This window comes from Ursus maritimus, unplaced genomic scaffold (assembly GCF_017311325.1).
Source record: "Ursus maritimus isolate PB19 unplaced genomic scaffold, ASM1731132v1 scaffold_6, whole genome shotgun sequence".
NCBI lineage: Eukaryota > Metazoa > Chordata > Mammalia > Carnivora > Ursidae > Ursus > Ursus maritimus.
Genome location: NW_024426774.1, coordinates 18,919,988 through 18,937,784, shown reverse-complemented (window position 1 = coordinate 18,937,784; position 17,797 = coordinate 18,919,988). Strand labels below are relative to the sequence as shown.

Here is a 17,797-nt window from a genome sequence, read left to right as displayed (position 1 = left end):
GGGGGGGGGGAGGAGAGGTATGTTTAAAAATCTCCAAAGCTGTGAACTGTATAAAGAAGCAAATCTCCACTTGCTTAGAACACCACATTCAAACTGTAGCCCTCCAAAGTTCCAAAGTGGACATCCTGTGATTTTGCAACTGTTTTCTCTGAGGGTATCCCGTAATGTTTCAACACCGATACTAACCTTTTAATCCACGCCCACTGGGTCAGACAAAACATAGCCTGAATCCAAAGCTGGTTTATTGTTGGAGTGAAATACATGAAAAGGAAAAAGTAACTCTGAATGTTCATTCTATGAAGCGAGGGATTACCTACCTGACTCTGGGACTCCAGTTTAATTTCTTCAGGAGCAGGTTTGGTCATTGGAGTTGGGTTTGTGTTACAAGGATCCATCTGTTCTTTCTTTTCCACTTTCACCTTTACATCATCCAGGCTCAGGTTCGGAGTTGATCTTAAATCTTTCTCATCTTTATCTAAAAGATATCGTAGGAGCTGATGGTCTTTTGATTCTTTTTTCTTTGAAGCCTCCAGTTCTAGTTTTACACTCGAGTTCCCCTGTACCTGTCCAGTCACCGATACAGAAGTAGATGCACTGTCCTTTTTATCAGGCTCAACAGACAAAGTGGTGATATCCGAGGGGCTACCCTCCTGTAGGAGCCGGTGCAGAATTTTGTGCCGCTCTGTCAGCGAGCTATGAGAGGAGGGGCAAGAACCGCTTGAAGAGTTAGCAGAGGCAGAGCTGGAAGTGCCTGAGCAAGACAGCACCTCTTTGCAACTTGTGTCTATATCAGCGTGCCGTAACTGCTGCTCTGCAGTGGTTGTCAGAAGCTGCACGAGTTTGTGACTGGTTTGAGAGTATTTATTGTCTCCATCTGAGAGTCTGTCATTGTTATGCAGAAGCCCAGAATCCAGAGGTTTGCCATCACTAGAGCTGTTGTCAGACTGAATCATTTCATTTAAAATGGATGCAATCTCTTTGTTATCTTTGGACTCAGCTTTTGCTGGTTGTATATTTAATCTGCTAGGTGAATTCTGTGAGCTCATCTGCCTGAGGACGGGAGAACTGGAGGAGAAGCCAACGGAGTTATTGGGTCCTTCATTCATGCTCTGTAAAGATGGTACTGGGATGTTTGAATAAGANNGGTTACTATTATTACAGGCAGTACCTGTCATGCCAACGGGGGAGCTTAATGTTGGAATATTAGGAGGGAACGAATTGTTTGGCATCCTGGGCCTTGGTGCTAATCCAGAACTAACTTGTCTCCTCGGAGACATGAACTGTGCGAGAGATATTCCTGTACCTTCCATAGGAGAATTATTGAGGTTTAAAGAGGGGTTAGTGCTCTGGGAACTGGCCTGTCCCTGGTTTAAGGCAACACTGGCTACAATCTGATTTCCAGGTGAGCATCCAAAACTCCCTTGGCTGTTGCTAGAATTACTATGACTGCTGCTATGGAGGTCTGAGCTCTGTTGGCGGTTTACTCTGGGGGATACCATGTTGTTGCTGGATGGTGGCAATGTGGATGAACGGGCCACACCATGAGCTGGCGAGATACTAGAATTGACGGAGGGGTTTACTCGGGGAATTGACATTCCAGAATTAGTGTCATCTTGAGGAGAAAGACCACTGTGTTCCCTAGGGGGGGGGAAAAAGACATTATTATTCAAACATCTTCACTGGTTTCCATTAAAATATTTTTATGATGCATATTATAAACCAAGACCATTAACCTCATTAGTATTGCAAGCCATCACGTAAAGAGCTTCTGTATGACTTTAAATTAAGGAAAAACAGTGGACTGTTAGCACTACTGTGAAATATTAGCACCACTTAATAGGAAACAGTGCTCATGGTCCCATAAATTTGATAATGGTTTCAGTTATATGGGAAAGAAATCTTTCTTGGCCTTGGAAAAAATCCAATATATGTACTTTAAAACTTTTCAAAATTTAATACAAATACTTAACATTACAATAATATTTTTGGTTGAAGAGAAACTTCCCACACCTCTGTTTACAAAGTCTTTTATTCATGACTCCCTTGTTACAGCTTTTAAGTATTTCAACTCCAAAGAGGAAGACTGGGTAAGGAAAATACTGTGTCACTGATGTAAAAATTAAAAAGGGTGATATGCAGACATAGCAGATGTTTTGAAAGAGAAATCACAATATGAAAAAAAGAACTGTGCTAATTCCACTCACAAGCATAAATTAAACTAAAATTAGAAAAAAACAGAATACTGAATTCAGATTTTCACCGAGCTCTTTACTCAAATCCATAATTATGACAACAGATTTGTGACTGGTATTACCATGTTCCAATAAGCAAATATATCGGATGAGGAAAAGATGAAGTGAGGGGAAATGTCTTTGTTTTTGTTTAATGCTACATTTTAAATAGTTGCAAATGTAGGGTTTTGAATAATTCATAGGATAAAAGAATGGTTCCATGAATTTACCATATATACCAATGTAAAATGTATTTAGAGAGGAGAACAAATTAGAGGCAATGACACTCAAAAATCTCAAGTTGATAGTTTAATGACTTGTAGTTTGAGAAACTGTCAACTTGAACTCAGGAGCCATAGAGTTTGCCCTAAATGAGAATACAGCACTTTTAAAAATAAAAATAACAATATTAACAAACTCTGAAATCTTTTATAAGACCAAAGTTCACATATGGAAAGTTGGCTATTTTTAGCCACCTTTTTGGTTTTTACCCCTGAAACACGTATTTTCAGCCTAACCTTTCCTGTGTTTCTTTTTCTTTCTTTTTCTTTTCTTTTTTCCCTTCTTTTCCCTTTTCTTTTCCTTTCTTCTTTCTTTCTTTCTTTCTTTCTTTCTTTCTTTCTTTCTTTCTTTCTTTCTTTCTTTCTTTCTTTCTTTCAAACAATAAGGCTATTGTTAGGCAAAAAAACTATAAAACCCAGTATGGATATAGTGATTATATACTCATCACACTAGCTTAATGCCTAACTTAGAATTTTTGCTTTCTAGCCATCAAGAGTATAAAAAATTTTCTCTAAGAGATATGTGAACTGACTTATTTCATATGAAGCTCTCCAAATAAGTAGTACCTGTCGATGATATGAATTCCCATGATGAAAGGTTGCATGTCTGGACTTTGAGGGTAGCAAAGTTTACACTTGGTGTGGGCGCTAAGCATTGTCCCATCATTCAATATGAATCTATAGGATGGGCTGGAGGCAGTGCCACGAGTCATCACTGTTTCAAACAAAAGAAAAACCTAGTTAAAATTCTGACACTTGCACTTTGGGCAGAGGAGAGTTACCAAGCTTTATTTCTACCTTGAACCTCATTTTAAATGTCCTCCCAACAGCTGCCTGCGCAGACTCAAAATGAAGAATAGTTCAGACAAAGCAGATATCTGAGGGGGAGGGGAAATGATTCTGGTTGAAATAGACCACTCGATGACAAGTTTTAATTCAGTACTACTCGAACGAATGCCTCCGCATGTAAGTTAAAATTATGAAGAAACTTCAAACCAGGAAAAAAATCAACCTTAATCTTTCCCATAAAATGGGACAGTTCTTCAAATTTATTAAGTGTCCATTAAAAATATCAGGAAGTAATCTTCTCCCTTCTCCCTTTTGGAATTATCTCTAATAAGTCTGTTTTTTTCTTTTTGCTGGCTGATTTTTTAACAACAGCTTTACTGAGATATAATTCATATATCATAAAACTCACCCTCTATGGTTTTATTACTTTGCAAAGTCACTTAACTGAAATTCAAATTTAATTTTTCACTCAGGAATGTGAATCACTGAGGTCCCATCTGACAAACTGTATTCACATATATGTATTATTTTTGATGTTTGAATTTAGTGTAGTAAGCAAATTAAGATAAAACTAATCATGACTAATATAAAAAAACAAAAACTAGGTTAAGGCAGTCAAGTCACTATATAAACAACATAATTTACTTTTGTCTTAAAGGTTTATTAATAGCAGACAAAATTCTAACCATATTGGTAAGTATTTATTGAATACGTAAAGGCTATACCAGACTACTAAGTAAGAAAATGTCATTGATGTTTTAGCAATATAACAATTGTATTTTAATAAAGATGTAATAGGTAGATTCACTATATCAAGGTTAAAAATCGTATTCATGGAAACAGAAGAATTACTACCACAAATGACTATTACAATTTAGCCTGTAATAAATGTTAGTGCTATTTTTCAAAGACATTTCAGAAAGCCCTTCTATTCCATTTTAAGGACATGTTAAAAAGACTTAAAATGACCAATTAATAAATATTTTTTTAAACTACATTTTACTTTAAAGAGAAGACATACTCTCTTTTATTGCTTTGGGTATACCTTATATACTGAAAAGGGGATAATCTGTTGTAAATCTATACCATACACAAATCAGCTAAAGTAGCAAAATTAGAATATAAACTTAATTGAAAGGATTGAGACTGAGGTCCAACCAACCACATTCCTTACCTATCTGGCAATTTCAGCCAAATCACTGGTACATTTATTTACCAGATATAACACACAGAGAAATTTAGTACCTAATGAAATAATAACTGATGAAAGAGAGTCTTAAATGAAATGGATAATTTTGTATAAGGATATAAATAAATGTTTGCTATAACATAACCCTAAAAAATTTTAATGATTCCAAACTGTTAAATCTTTTTAACAGTATATTTTGGAAAACACATCTACAACAAAAAAGTAGCATTTCAAGATAAGTTATTAATTTGAGGTAATGATAAAGCTACATTATATAAAGGGCCAGGCAAGATACGATATATTTCATGTTGTTTTGCTTATGCCATTTTGTCTCTTTCTTCACCATTGTTTATTGCTCTTTAGGGTCTCCCCATTCTGCTGGAAAACACTGGCTCTTCACTATTGAGCTGCACTGTCACCAGCCACGTGTGGCTATTTAAATTTAAAATTAGATAAAATTTTAAATTAATTTCCTCAGCCACACCACATTTCAACTACTCAATAGCGACACGTGGCTAGTGTCTCCCATCTGGGATAGTACAGTATACATATATACAATCCGCCTTCGACTTAAATTTCCAACCTCATTTTTCATTGCTTCCTAAACATTTCTTCTGTGTTGTTTTAAATAAGAGGTAGATAACTTTACACACTTATTTTTCTTCATCAGCTAAAATAAACATAAGGGCTAGTACTGTGTCCCATTCTTGTTTTCCACTCCCCTTGAATCTTGCATGATGCTTTTCATGTAAAATCACCCAGCAAGTACTTGCTGGTTGGCCCTCAACTTGAATCTCATGTAAACAGATTAATATTGACTTGTGATCAACTACCACAACATTTCTTTAAAGGATAGATTTTAGATCTTAGCTGTGTTCTCAAATGCTTATATTTCAATTTATGTTCTTGCTCTCCTAGGAATGTGGACTTAACTTTTGTAATGAAAATTAATGGAGAGACATTTCTTGATTTGTTGATAAGCTCTATAAATTGAGAAAGAACTAGAAAATGACTAGCTTGGAAACATTTAAGATACTTAATGTGGATTACAGAAACATCACTAGTCCTTTGGTAACTACGCTGTCTTAACTTGGGACTCTATCTATCTAAACTAGTAAAAATTCCAAAACTGGGGAACCCCTATTAACTTTATAGAAGGAAATTACTACGCTTTAAGTTTTGAAGTTAGATTATTTATTTTGGATAATTCTGTGTGGAAAAAGACTTAGTGCACATCACAATTCACACATTCTTTGAAAAGGAAAAAAAGGTAATATAAACTACAGTAAAACTTTAATTATCAGAACTTAATTAAGACTATCCAGTTAACTAGGGGCATCTGGGTGGCTCAGTTGTTTAAGTGTCTGCCTTCAGCTCGGGTCATGATCCCAGGATGCTGGCATCAAACCCCACATGGGACTCCCTGCTCAGATGGGAACCTACTTCTCCCTCTCCCTCTGCCCAGTGCACTTGCCCACGCACTCTTTCTCTAATAAATAAACAAAATCTTAAAAAAAAAAAAAGACTATCCAGTTAACTAAAATTCTCCTGGTGCTCAATTTTCATATGGAAAGGTAAGCAGGAAGGTAGCATGGATCAATGAAAAGAACAAAAGCCTAGAAGTCAGATTTAGGCTTGAACATGACTTTGTCATTTATAACTTTAGGACTTCATAATGCAAATTAACGTTCACCCATCATCACTAAAACTGAGCCACTAATGTGAGATAATATCTAGTATGGAGCCTAGTACATAGCAGGTACTGAATGAATACTTCCTGAATAAACACCAAAGAAAAAACAAACAAAAAGTGCCTATGTCCTGAGTCAAACACACATTTAGCCAAACCCTAGATACCATTTACACCAATAGCTTCAATCCTATATAACAATCATTAATATTTCAAACTAAGACATAAGTAAGGGAGTCACAGTTCTTCACAGAGATGGCTGGATAAACACTTGCTCTGCACACCAAATTTCCCTATAAATGGGTTTCAAGGTTTACAACCGGACAAAACTATTTGGAATGTCACTGATCATAGGTCCTGGCCTTGTTTTCCAATCTAGTTTTGTCAGGTGTATAGCTAGCTAATATTGTGATCCCTGACTCCTGTGTCCATTTCTAAAATTTTTAGAACACTTAGTGGGGAGGGATACTATTAATGTGGTATTACTGACACCCCAGAAACTCTTCTAGGAACCTTTTAAAATAACAACTGTTTTGTTTTGTTTTCCCCTCCAGAATAGGCCTCAACAGAGTTACAAAGCAAAGGAAACCATTTTCTCCAGTGATGGCAGCTGTAAGAGTAGAGCTATTGGGTTTTTGACTCCACCCAATTTGGGGCCAAGATAACCTCAACAAGCATGCTTTACTGAATTTAACTAAATGGGCAGGTATAAAATGTGTGGTAGGATACTACAGGTCAATGCTGGTAGAGATTTCTTTTTCCTTTTGGTATTTCCCTAGATATGTGTAGAAAGAATGCAATTTAAAAAACTGTTAATTACGATAAAGAAAAAAAATTACCCCTAGATGCTCTAAGATTTTTAATTACTAATAAGTAAACCTTATTCAGTATATCAAAATTTCTCAAAAAGGAAAATAAATTCATATTTTAAATATTTTCAACAAGACCAACAAAAAAAGATTCTCAGTTAACTCTGTTCTATGGACCACGGAATTAACCACATTACACAAGTCTCAAAGAACATTCTGGTTAATCATTCATATGGGTACTTAAGTTGTTTAACAATGCTTCCAAACTTCTTGATACTATAAACTCCGTCCAATTGTCTTGTCATTTTCTTAATTAAAATAACTTTATTTTGTGATTATAACGTTAAGATAACAGAGAAGTGAAGAAAGAGTAAGATAAAGTCATTTGTAATCCCATCACTCAGAGATAACCACTGTCCACATTTCGTAAACCCTCTAGAATTGGATAAACGTCCAAGAGTGAGATGGTACTATATATGCTGTGCTTTTGTAGCCTATTTTTCAATATAACAATACATCATGGACATCTTTCAAGACAAAAAAAACGATGATCCATTAAATCACTGATAATAGGTAAGCAAAACTTTCGTAAAACTTTCCTAGGCTATGTAGACCAACATCCCCATGACTGCTGCTCTCCCTAAATGCTGATAGACGTGCTACAGGAATAAGCATGCTGAGGAAAAATATGTCTGGATAACAAAGTCAAAGAGGTACCTTTATTGTAGAACCTCCCAGAAACTTAAACACTTTATACGTCTTATGAATTCTCAAGAGTGGGAGACTGAAACATTCCCCAAACTTAATTCAGCATGAAACATCATTCCTTAGTTACAGCTATTAATATCCTGTGGAATGTAGGTTTATGTTTTCCAAACTTCTCTGTAAGAAAACATCTTAGACTATAGACTCTGATTCAGTACTGTGGGTGGAGTCCAGAAATCTGGTTTAACAACTGCCCTGGATGAATGTTATCAAGGACCCTCGGGAAGTATTTAACCTAAACCTTTCTTAAAGGAACAGTTCTCAAATGAACTGAATCTGGGAAACTCTTCCAAACCACATACACCTACACAGAACTCCTCCCTAGTTTAAAAAGTTCCTCCCATGATCCTGATACCCATTTTCCCCTAATCTCACTGGAGAACCACAACTGTAATCTAGTTCATGCTGAATGCCCACATATTCTTTGGCTGAAATGTGGGTTTGTTTGTTTTTTTTTTCAAATTTGATTCTGGAAAATGAAACAGTGAACTCCCTTTAAAAGCTGTCTCTGTCAAAAGCAGCTGAAAAACTAAGCTAAGAACTAACTTAAAGTTTAATGCACATTAGGATTTTCTACAAGCCACGGCCTTCAAAGAGTAAGTTAATGGGCAGGAAAATAAAAAAAGACTCAATCACTATAGAGTTTTACAAACTTCCAACATTTTAAAAGTTTCACACAAAATCAAGTTTCACACGGTAGCATAATTTCACTCTTTTCACACCGTGCTTGAGTGAAGAGGGAGCAATGGAACCGCAAATACAAATTTACACCTGCCCCGACTCTTAATAGACCAATGGGTCTTCACACTCCATGTACTTAAGCGCTGCCTTTGGAGCTTCAGAAGATGCCTGGGCCCTCACAGGAGATTTTAAGCTAGCAGGCCACCATCTTTAACAGATGATCCCCATGTGAGTGTTTCATGGACCACAGTTTTCTTACCAGGTTAGATACTGCTGAGTATGAAATACCAGAAAAAAATGTGTTCAATCCATGAACACTGTTAGGCAAATTGCCCAGAATCTCCAAAACTATATAATCAGAGTCATGTGAACTCTGGACAACAGTGCTGAGAAAAATACCAGTTATCTCTATTGAGGAATGTTTTCTTCCCCCCAAAAGTGGAAGAAAAGGACATGAAGAAATGACTAATGGGGAAGAGGTGTTGAATTATATTTCTTTACATTCCACTCTAAATTGTTTTACTTCATATGTTAATAATAGTTACTTGTTAAACTTTAATCAATCTGTTTTATAGAGAATTCTAATGGTTTAGAAACACATCAACTGGTTCAGTCACATCTACAGGGAACCTAGTCACTTAGACAATAAGACAATAATCTAGACCTGCTTTGCCTTGGTGCAAGTATATATAAATTATAGGCAAATACAATTAAAAGTGTTTCACGTAAAGTCTTGGAAGGCCCAACTTATAAAGTTAAGGTAAAAAATAAAGACTATCGTATACTTCAGCATTTTGGGCAGTGAATGGAGACAGTGCTCCGAGTCTCAAACTTAGGCAAAAGTCAAGTGCCATTACTGGTAGAGGGAGTCACGAAGTCTGCAACCAGTAAATGGCATTAGTTGCTTATTGCAATGGTTTCCAAACCTGACTGCACTTCAGAATTGCCTGGGAACTTTTTAAAAAATGTTAGGTTCTTGGTCCCATCCACTGAAATACCATCGTTGGGCAAAGTATCAGTCTAGTAAGAGGCCCACTAGAGAAGTATTTATTAGTCTACAGGAAGTTGTCCCAGAAGTAACCAGACTAGTGAGATTCAAATAGATGGCTTCCCGAAAAAAAAAAAAAAAATCAAGCTGCTTCCTCTTCACATAACACCTTGAAGCCATTGACCTAAAATGTAACGAATGGAAAATCATCTATAAAGTTAGGAAACCTAATATTACAGGGAAATATTAAAATTAAGAAGGGTGATAGAATAATGAAAAATATTTTTAAATTATTTTTCAGGAAGAGCCATACGAAGAGTCTCTTTCCAAAGAAACTATTAAAGAATAAAGAATAAATTACACAGGGAATGAAGTATTAGGCTAACATAATTACGTGACAATATTTTTAAAGTATATAAAAACCCTCACCTCTGAAACTCTATGAACTTTCTCAAATAATTTTCCCTATGTTTCTTGTAATACTGTTAAGTTCCTTAAGGGCAAGGAATATACTTGTTTTATCTCGCATCCATGATATAGCATCTCTACAATTATTAATTTCATATGACATATTTTTAACTTGAAACTTCAACCTGAGTCAGGTGATATAGGTACCGTAACAGTAATGAAGTAAACTTGTGTGATACAGATTTCTATATTATCTAGAAGCCCTTTCACATGCCTGTTCTGCTGGGAATGATCTTCAAAAGTCAGACGAAATTATCACTTCTTCTCTGAAGACATCCCTGATTCTCCAAGTCAGAATTAATTTTTTGCTTTGGTTATACCTCTGGGTATAAGCCCATGACACACTGATCTTTAAAGTCACATATTGTCCTAATATATTTTGAGCTCCTTGAGGGCAAAACCCTGCTTTTTAGTCATCTCTATATCCCTGCCACCTGACATAGTGTTCTATATATGTGAGGAACTTGATACATGTCTGCTGAATGAATGAATGAATGAATGAGTGAGTGACCACCACATGATACCCTGTTCTTTAAAATGTGCATCCCAAATTCAGGATCCACTCATGAATTACTTTGCTTACCCATTTCTTCCTTTCCTAAAACTGATTATTGCAAAAACTGTAATTTGGAGAAAATACTTATCAAGCCATAAGTTCTATATAAATTACTTCATATTAATAAAAAGCAAGGTTAATGAAAATAATTAAGAGAAAAAAATTTTACCTTCTTGAAACAGTTGTCTGGCATAAGATGGTTCTCTGCCCTGAGGTTGGAAAAAAGCATAAATGCACTTCCTCACCAAATCTTCCCAGCCAGTTCTGCCAGCCGCTCTCAGGGAACTAGTATCAATAGAGATGATTTTACCTACATGAAGAAGGAAAGATTCCATTTGTGACAGCCTCTTGATATAAGTCATCTGTATTTCAAAATCGACAACTATATCAAAGAAATTTGCTGCTGCCCCTAAATGCTTAGTGGACAAAAACATTAATAAACACTACTAATTTTTTATTATATATGGTAACAGAGTGTATCACTTATGTGATACTAAAAAACTGTTTTGGCCTTGGAGTGTGTAATGTATTAGCATATCATATTCTAAAATTCAATTCCAGTCAAGTATTAAAGTCGTACCATCAAGACCTGAAGCTGCAGGGACTAACGCAAATCCAACTCCTCTAGTCTGCTCTTTGGATTCTACTCTCTACACACTAATGACTGGATCACTTATCGGAAAAGGAAAGACAGAGATGAAATATATTATTTTCGTTTAAATTAATTTCCAATAACTAAGTGAAGAGAATATGAGAAAGTAAGCAAAACTTTCCTTTTCTACCTCTTCTTGGGTTGTAGGCAATATTGCATTGAAGAATAAACAAAGACTAAAGGCAATGAAAGTTAAATCAGAAAAAGATAACAAGTGAGAGCATTAAGATTGGTTAGACATTCTGCACATAAAACATATGCTTTATAAAATGTAGTAGTGATTTGCTATTATTATCATACTTGAACAAACTTCCTAGATGGCTATGGAAGAATTCAGGTAAATTAGTCCTTAGTTAACCAGGGGCCGATTAAGCCAGTTTGGGATTATCCAGATCTATTCTATTTTTTTATGCAATCTTATATTAACACAAAATAATGTAGGTAAGATATATACATGTGTAGAATTAGATTAATAAAATGAAAACCTGCAAACCCACCATCCAACTTCAGAACTGGACCACCACCTATACCATTCCATTACGTGTGTACTCCTCACTTGTCACATCCCTCTGTTTTTACATTCTCCTGTCAAGGGACATCTAGATTGTATCCCATTTTTTGATATTACAATCAGTGCTGCTGTGAACACTGTCTACATTTTCCATGGTGCATGTGTGTGAGAGCTTCTCTAGGGTACAAATGTAGCAACAGAACTGTTGAGTCATAGGTTATGTGAATATTGAACTTTATAACATTAAACTGTTTCCCAGAAACGTATATAAGAGCTACAATTAATCTAACATCCTCTCCATCACTTGGGGTATTGTCAGACTTCTTTATTTTTTACAATTAATAGCTGAAAAAAGTTTATGATCTAAATTTGTACTTCCCAATTAATGAGGTTGAGAATTTTTCATGTTTCCTCTTCTGTGCATCGCTGATTTTTCCCCTTATCTTCCCTCTTCTCACAACGAACTCAAATCTGTTGAATTATTTGTGCACCCTCATTTTAACTAATCCCTTCTTTATGTATTTCACTTGGTTTGCTGGAATTTATTAAGCCACTTTAACTCAGAGTCTTGAATCTGATATATCTGAATCTGTCTGATAAGGCTGTCACCCAAGTCTTGGCATAAATGTAAATGGTAGAAAGAAAAGGAATTTAAACTTAAAGAAAGGAATTTTGTTATTTAAGAATGGTTTGGGGAAAGCCTAGTGAACACTTGACTGCAACTATAGACAATTCTGGATTTTCTAAGAATTATAATTATTTAATCTCTGTCTCTTATTACATCAGAGTCAAGAGTTGGTTATAGCAGAAAATCAACTGTCACAGGACCTTCACACACAACAAATGCTCCTCAGAGGCAATGACTAAGGTAGGGGTGTGTGTGTGTGTGTGTGTGTGTGTGTGTGTGTGTAAGTATTCATGTCAGTACTAAGCACAAGAGAGCAAGAGTCTAGACTTGCATGATCGGAGGGGAGACAGTGATTAAATTATCAGCAATGGTAACAAATGGTTGGGTAATGCAGTGACTATCTCAGAAGAGAATCATGAATGGGTTGATTTAGAGTACCTCTGCTTGCTAGAGGAAAGTTTAACCAACCAACCAACCAACCAACCCACCCACCCAACTAATAAGCCGCTGTTCAACAGTTCTTGGTAGACGATTTTTTCTTTTTTTAAGGGCTGTGAACCACTTTTTTAAGGGACGTAACTCTATGTAGAGTTAAAACTACTACTAAAATTTAAGGAATTAAATATCTAATACTTATTGCAACTAGTTTATTATTTTTTTATCTAAATCAATTCAACAATATAATAAAATGTTATTTACATTTTAAGAACACTCTATATTTCTTTGGCACCCTTCTATTTTCCTTATATTTTACATTTCCTCTGGTACCTTTTATGTAATAAGTGTGTATGGTACAGTGATGTCCTTGCAATAGTGCTTTGGTGGAAGGCAATGCAATATAAAGGAAGAGTTCTATATTAGGACCTATGGATGTCCGTTCTCAGTAATTAGCTGTATGGTTTTGGAAAACTCAAGATTCTATCCTTTGTAAAATGAGTGGGCTAGAGTCCATGATCTCTGAGGTTCCCTCCAGATTTATAATTATTTTATGATTCAGAACTTAATTTTAAATTTGTACACATTTACTTTAAAATCACGTACATGTAAGATTTTAATGCTGGGTCCTTGGTCGGGAACAAAACTGCCAGTAATAATACTGCTGCTATGGGAAAATACAGTCTTTAAAACAATCCGATTTAAGGGCCACCTGGGTGGCTCAGTTGGTTAAGCATCTGATTCTTGATTTCAGCTCAGGTCATGATCTCAGGGTCTTGAGATCAAGCCCTACATCAGGCTCTGTGCTCAGGAGGGAGTCTGCTTCTGTCCCTCTCCCTCTGCCCCTCCCCCTGCTTGTAATGCTCTGTCTCTAAAATAAATTTTAAAAAACAAAATAATCCAATTTAAGATTCAATGTATAGAAATGCAATATGAGGAAAAGCTGAAATACACTGTTCCTAAATTATCCCGATAATTTTTAGGACTCCTTCATCTCCCCAATTATTCGGTAACCTGACTACCACTCTTTCCAGCCTGCTTTTATTCTGCTCACAAGCCCTTACTTGGTTTTACTGACACAAAAGACCAGTTATATTTTTCAGTGGACCCTATTTTTTCCCCACACATTAGTATTTTTGGTTTTCAATAAAGGTTATTCAATTTTTCCAGAGCTGTACATTGGCGAAAAATGGAAAAGGACATGTAGATGGTCGACTCAAAGAGGGAAGGAAGAAAGTTATGGTGACGGCTAATTACTAGGCGCCGATGCTGTATCTCCAAGTCCCAGACATTCTCTTTATTATACTCTATTATTTGTGCTAATTTATCCCCACCTACTCCTCAGTAACAGCAGCTGGGAGCTTATCTTTAAAAACACAAGAATAAAGCACACAACAGGAATATTAAATTTCTGGGACTAAAAAACTAATAAATAATGTAACAAATATTAACAAATGTTACAAATAATGGTAAAAGTCAAAAAGTACATTAAAACTAAACTTTCACAAAGAATATAATTCAGTAGAAATTATTTTTAAAATCTTGGTCTGCTAAAAAATATCTCTAGGGTATCAATCCCTATTTTAAAATGAAGGGGTAATTGATACATAGGTAACTCTGACGTAAAAGTCTGAAACTTGATGTGTTAAAGTGAAGATTACATAAATATATGAAAAGTACTACAGAAAATTGTAAAGAACAATAGCAATTTGTTTTGGCTGAAAGTCAAATCTGAAGTAGGCCTTTACTTAGAGGCCTTACTTCCCAGCTCTCCCTTTTGAGCTCTACTGCCCTTCTTTCAGTTCCTCTAATGCACTGTCTGTTTTCCCACGGGGCTTTGCAGCTAGCCCTCCTTCCTCATTCAGGAGTACTCATGCTGCACAGTGACCCTTCCTTGCCACCCCTTCCACACTTTGCAGAGTTGGCACCACTCTCATCTTTTGGAGCTTAGAGCTTAGTATCAGCTCCTCAGACAGGCACTTGTTAACCAACTAATTTAAAAATAGGTTCTCCCTATTAGTTTGCCTTTTACCATCTCACAACTTTTCCATCATAAAATGTATCACAATTTGTAACTACGTTATTGGTTTTTGCTCAGCCATGTATACCCTGCGCCATCACACATAGTGACAGGCGGTTCTAGGAACTTAATCCGTATGTGCTAAATACATTTAAAGAAAAAGAGGAAAGGAAAAAGAAATAGCCAGATACACCAAAGCATAATTTTAAAACCACCATTTATAAATAAATATATCTACATCTACATTGCCAAATTTCTTTAAAAATTTTACTTCATGATTATGAAAAATAATTTATAACCAAAACAATATGTGTATAGTTATAATGTTCTCCCCAACACCCTGCCCATGGCAATGATTACAGCATCTAAAATGCACAAGATGAATGGGGTGCCTGGCTGGGTCGGTCAGTGGAGCGTGTGACTCTTGATCTTGGGGTTGTGAGTCTAAGCCCCACGTTGGGTGTGGAGACTGCTTAAAAGTAAAATCTTAAAAAAAATTAATACAAAAAAATAAAATGCACAAAATCAAGACCATTATTTAAAATATTTTCTGTATAAGACAAGTAAACAGAAGCCAAACAGCAGACAAGAGAAGGACACAAAATTTTGTATGTAATTCTAGACTTTGCAGTTAATACCTGTAGTATCTTGCTTGGTCATAAAGGATTCTACACCTGTAATGGCTGGAGGCCGAGGTAATCGCCGTGCAATACAAATCAGACATGACTGGAAATCTGCCCAAAACAAGAAAGGGAAGTTGAAGAAAAGAGGGCAGAAAACAGTTCACATCTATCATTTGCCATTAATGGTTTTCATAAAAACAACACGTTATAGGATCTGACACAATACTGGAGTCACTCTCATCTCATAATGTAAGAGATAAAATTGCTGGTAACCAAAAACTGGCAGCTCCGGGTAGAGATCTGGTTAGCAAAAATTATCCCTTCACACTGAATGTTCGGATATAAAACAGAGAAGATGGACACATCTCATGTACTTGGGTGATAACAACTTGAAGAAGTAGTTTTCACTAGACTTAAGGAACACAGTGATTTTTAAAATACAGTTTTTAGTCAATTTCCTATACTTACCAGTACTTAATAGCTACAAAGACTATTCTTATAACCATTGTGTAGATAATAATTACCATATGAGAAAAACATTTAACTCTTTCTGAAGAAGCAATTATTTTGTCCTTGATGGAGGACTTCAATGTTTCAGGATCTATAATTTTTTTTGAAGTCCCATTTCCGATTTTTTTGAGTGCCACACATGATATCACACAGCTAAATATGAACTCGATCATATAAGACAGTCTGGCACTGGCCTGTGTATTTTGTAAAAAGTCCTCAGTTGACTGTGGCACCCATTTGCAGGTTAAACCTGCTGCAGGCATGGCCTTTTTTGTATCCGATTAATTTCTCATCTTCTACCTTCCCCAGTCCTTACTCCAGTTTCCAATTTGTGATGTTCTTCACTTAGCTCAGACTAGCTCACGTGGAAAACTCATCCTCTGTCACATATTTGACTAATGTCATGTTGATACCATGTTCGTATTAGAGCGTCAGCTGTGTTTTCATCTGTTCATACGCTTTCTCCTTATAAATTACCTTGTATGGCCTCAAAAATGCTAACTCTATTCTCCAACATTCACCACACTCTAAACTTGAAACTTTCTAAAAATCAGAGCTGTTCAACAGCCTGCTGCATCTGGTACATTTCCAACTGGCAGCAGTTAGCTACGTCTCTTATTTCTAGGCAGCAAGTTGGTTTGAATTTGACATTTTAGTGGGAATGCCAGCTTAAAACTGAGAGTGTGGGGGCATTTTAAAGGGGTGATTCTAGATGTTGGCAATTTTTTTCTTAAGTATTAGGAAATAACATAGTAAGCTGAAAAGCCACTATGATACATAATATACTGACCAAAAATACGATCTGAATAAGGCTGTTTATGATCAGTTACCTCCCTGATCTTTAAAGCCATGGAAAAAGCAATCAAACACCTTAAAATCACCCTTTGTTTTACCTTCTCCATCCTCTTGAATTGATTTTGGCTGTGACACAGTGAAACACTGCATGACTTCATACCGCTGGCAAGCTTCTTGGTTCTCGGTGCCTGGCTCATCTGGAGGGTGAATTAGCATCCTGCAGTTAAAGGTATGGCTATTTCGTCGTGTTGCCTCCTGAGGCCAAGGAACTCCATTTACTGTGGAAGAAAAACTGATTATATGTCCGCAAATAGGGTGAAAAACTCTAAGGACACAAAAGACATACATTTAGCCCACTGCTTTATTAGATATTCAGATTAAAAGACAGATCTCTTCACATCTAACATCCTGAGGCGACAGGATACTTAGCTTCCTTAGCAAATCTAAATGTCTACCAATTACAAAATTGTCACATTTCTAAGAGATTGTATAGGATTTCCCCCCTAAAAAATAAGACCTTACATATTCCTAATTCATTAACAGTCTTTATAAACAGTTAAAGACAAAAATTAAAAATTAATAGCTTACTACCCTTTTACTCAGAATTTTATAGCAGTTCATTAATGCACTTTTCCATTTGTTTCCAGTTATACCCTGGAAACGAAAAAATGATTGGAAACCACAGATCCATTGTCAAGCAGAAATTTTAACCTGGCAGGCATGCATTCTTAAGGATGAGCTTGTGAAAATGCGCACCTTTTTGGGGAGAGGATTTAAAGTTTCTCAAAGGAGACTGTGACTCAAAAAAATATTTAGAATAGACAGAGACCAACCTTGGCTTCTTATAACCATTTTTCTCACACTTTATTTGCAACAATGCCTCGAACATAGTGGGTAGTCAGTAAGTTATTACATAAAAATCGGGGCGCCTGGTTGGCTCAGTCGGTTAAGTTTTTGATTTTGGCTCAGGTCATGATCTCAGGGTCATGAGATTGAACTCTACGTAAGGCTCCACACTGGGCGTGGAGCCTGCTTTAAGATTCTCTCTCTCTCTGTCTCTGCCCCTCCCGTCACTCCCTCCATACCTAAAAAATTAAAAAATAAAAATTTAAAAAGTAAGTTATTACATAAAAATGACTGTTAAAACATAAATGTTGCCTGACTTGGTATAAGAAA

The 17,797-nt window shown here is 36.0% G+C and overlaps 1 protein-coding gene across 5 annotated transcripts in view; it reads right to left on the bottom strand.

Moving 5' to 3' along the window:
- Window positions 1–17,797, bottom strand: part of NCOA1 (nuclear receptor coactivator 1) — a 183,833-nt gene that overhangs the window by 52,230 nt on the left and 113,806 nt on the right. For all 5 annotated transcript variants that reach the window (XM_008700370.2, XM_008700371.2, XM_008700373.2 and 2 more), the window contains 5 exons: window positions 16,720–16,899; window positions 15,332–15,427; window positions 10,617–10,757; window positions 3,080–3,227; window positions 318–1,638 (listed from right to left, as the gene is read on the bottom strand). In XM_008700370.2, the coding sequence (XP_008698592.2) occupies window positions 318–1,638; window positions 3,080–3,227; window positions 10,617–10,757; window positions 15,332–15,427; window positions 16,720–16,899 (1,886 nt within the window). The remainder of the gene's footprint in view (window positions 1–317; window positions 1,639–3,079; window positions 3,228–10,616; window positions 10,758–15,331; window positions 15,428–16,719; window positions 16,900–17,797) is intronic.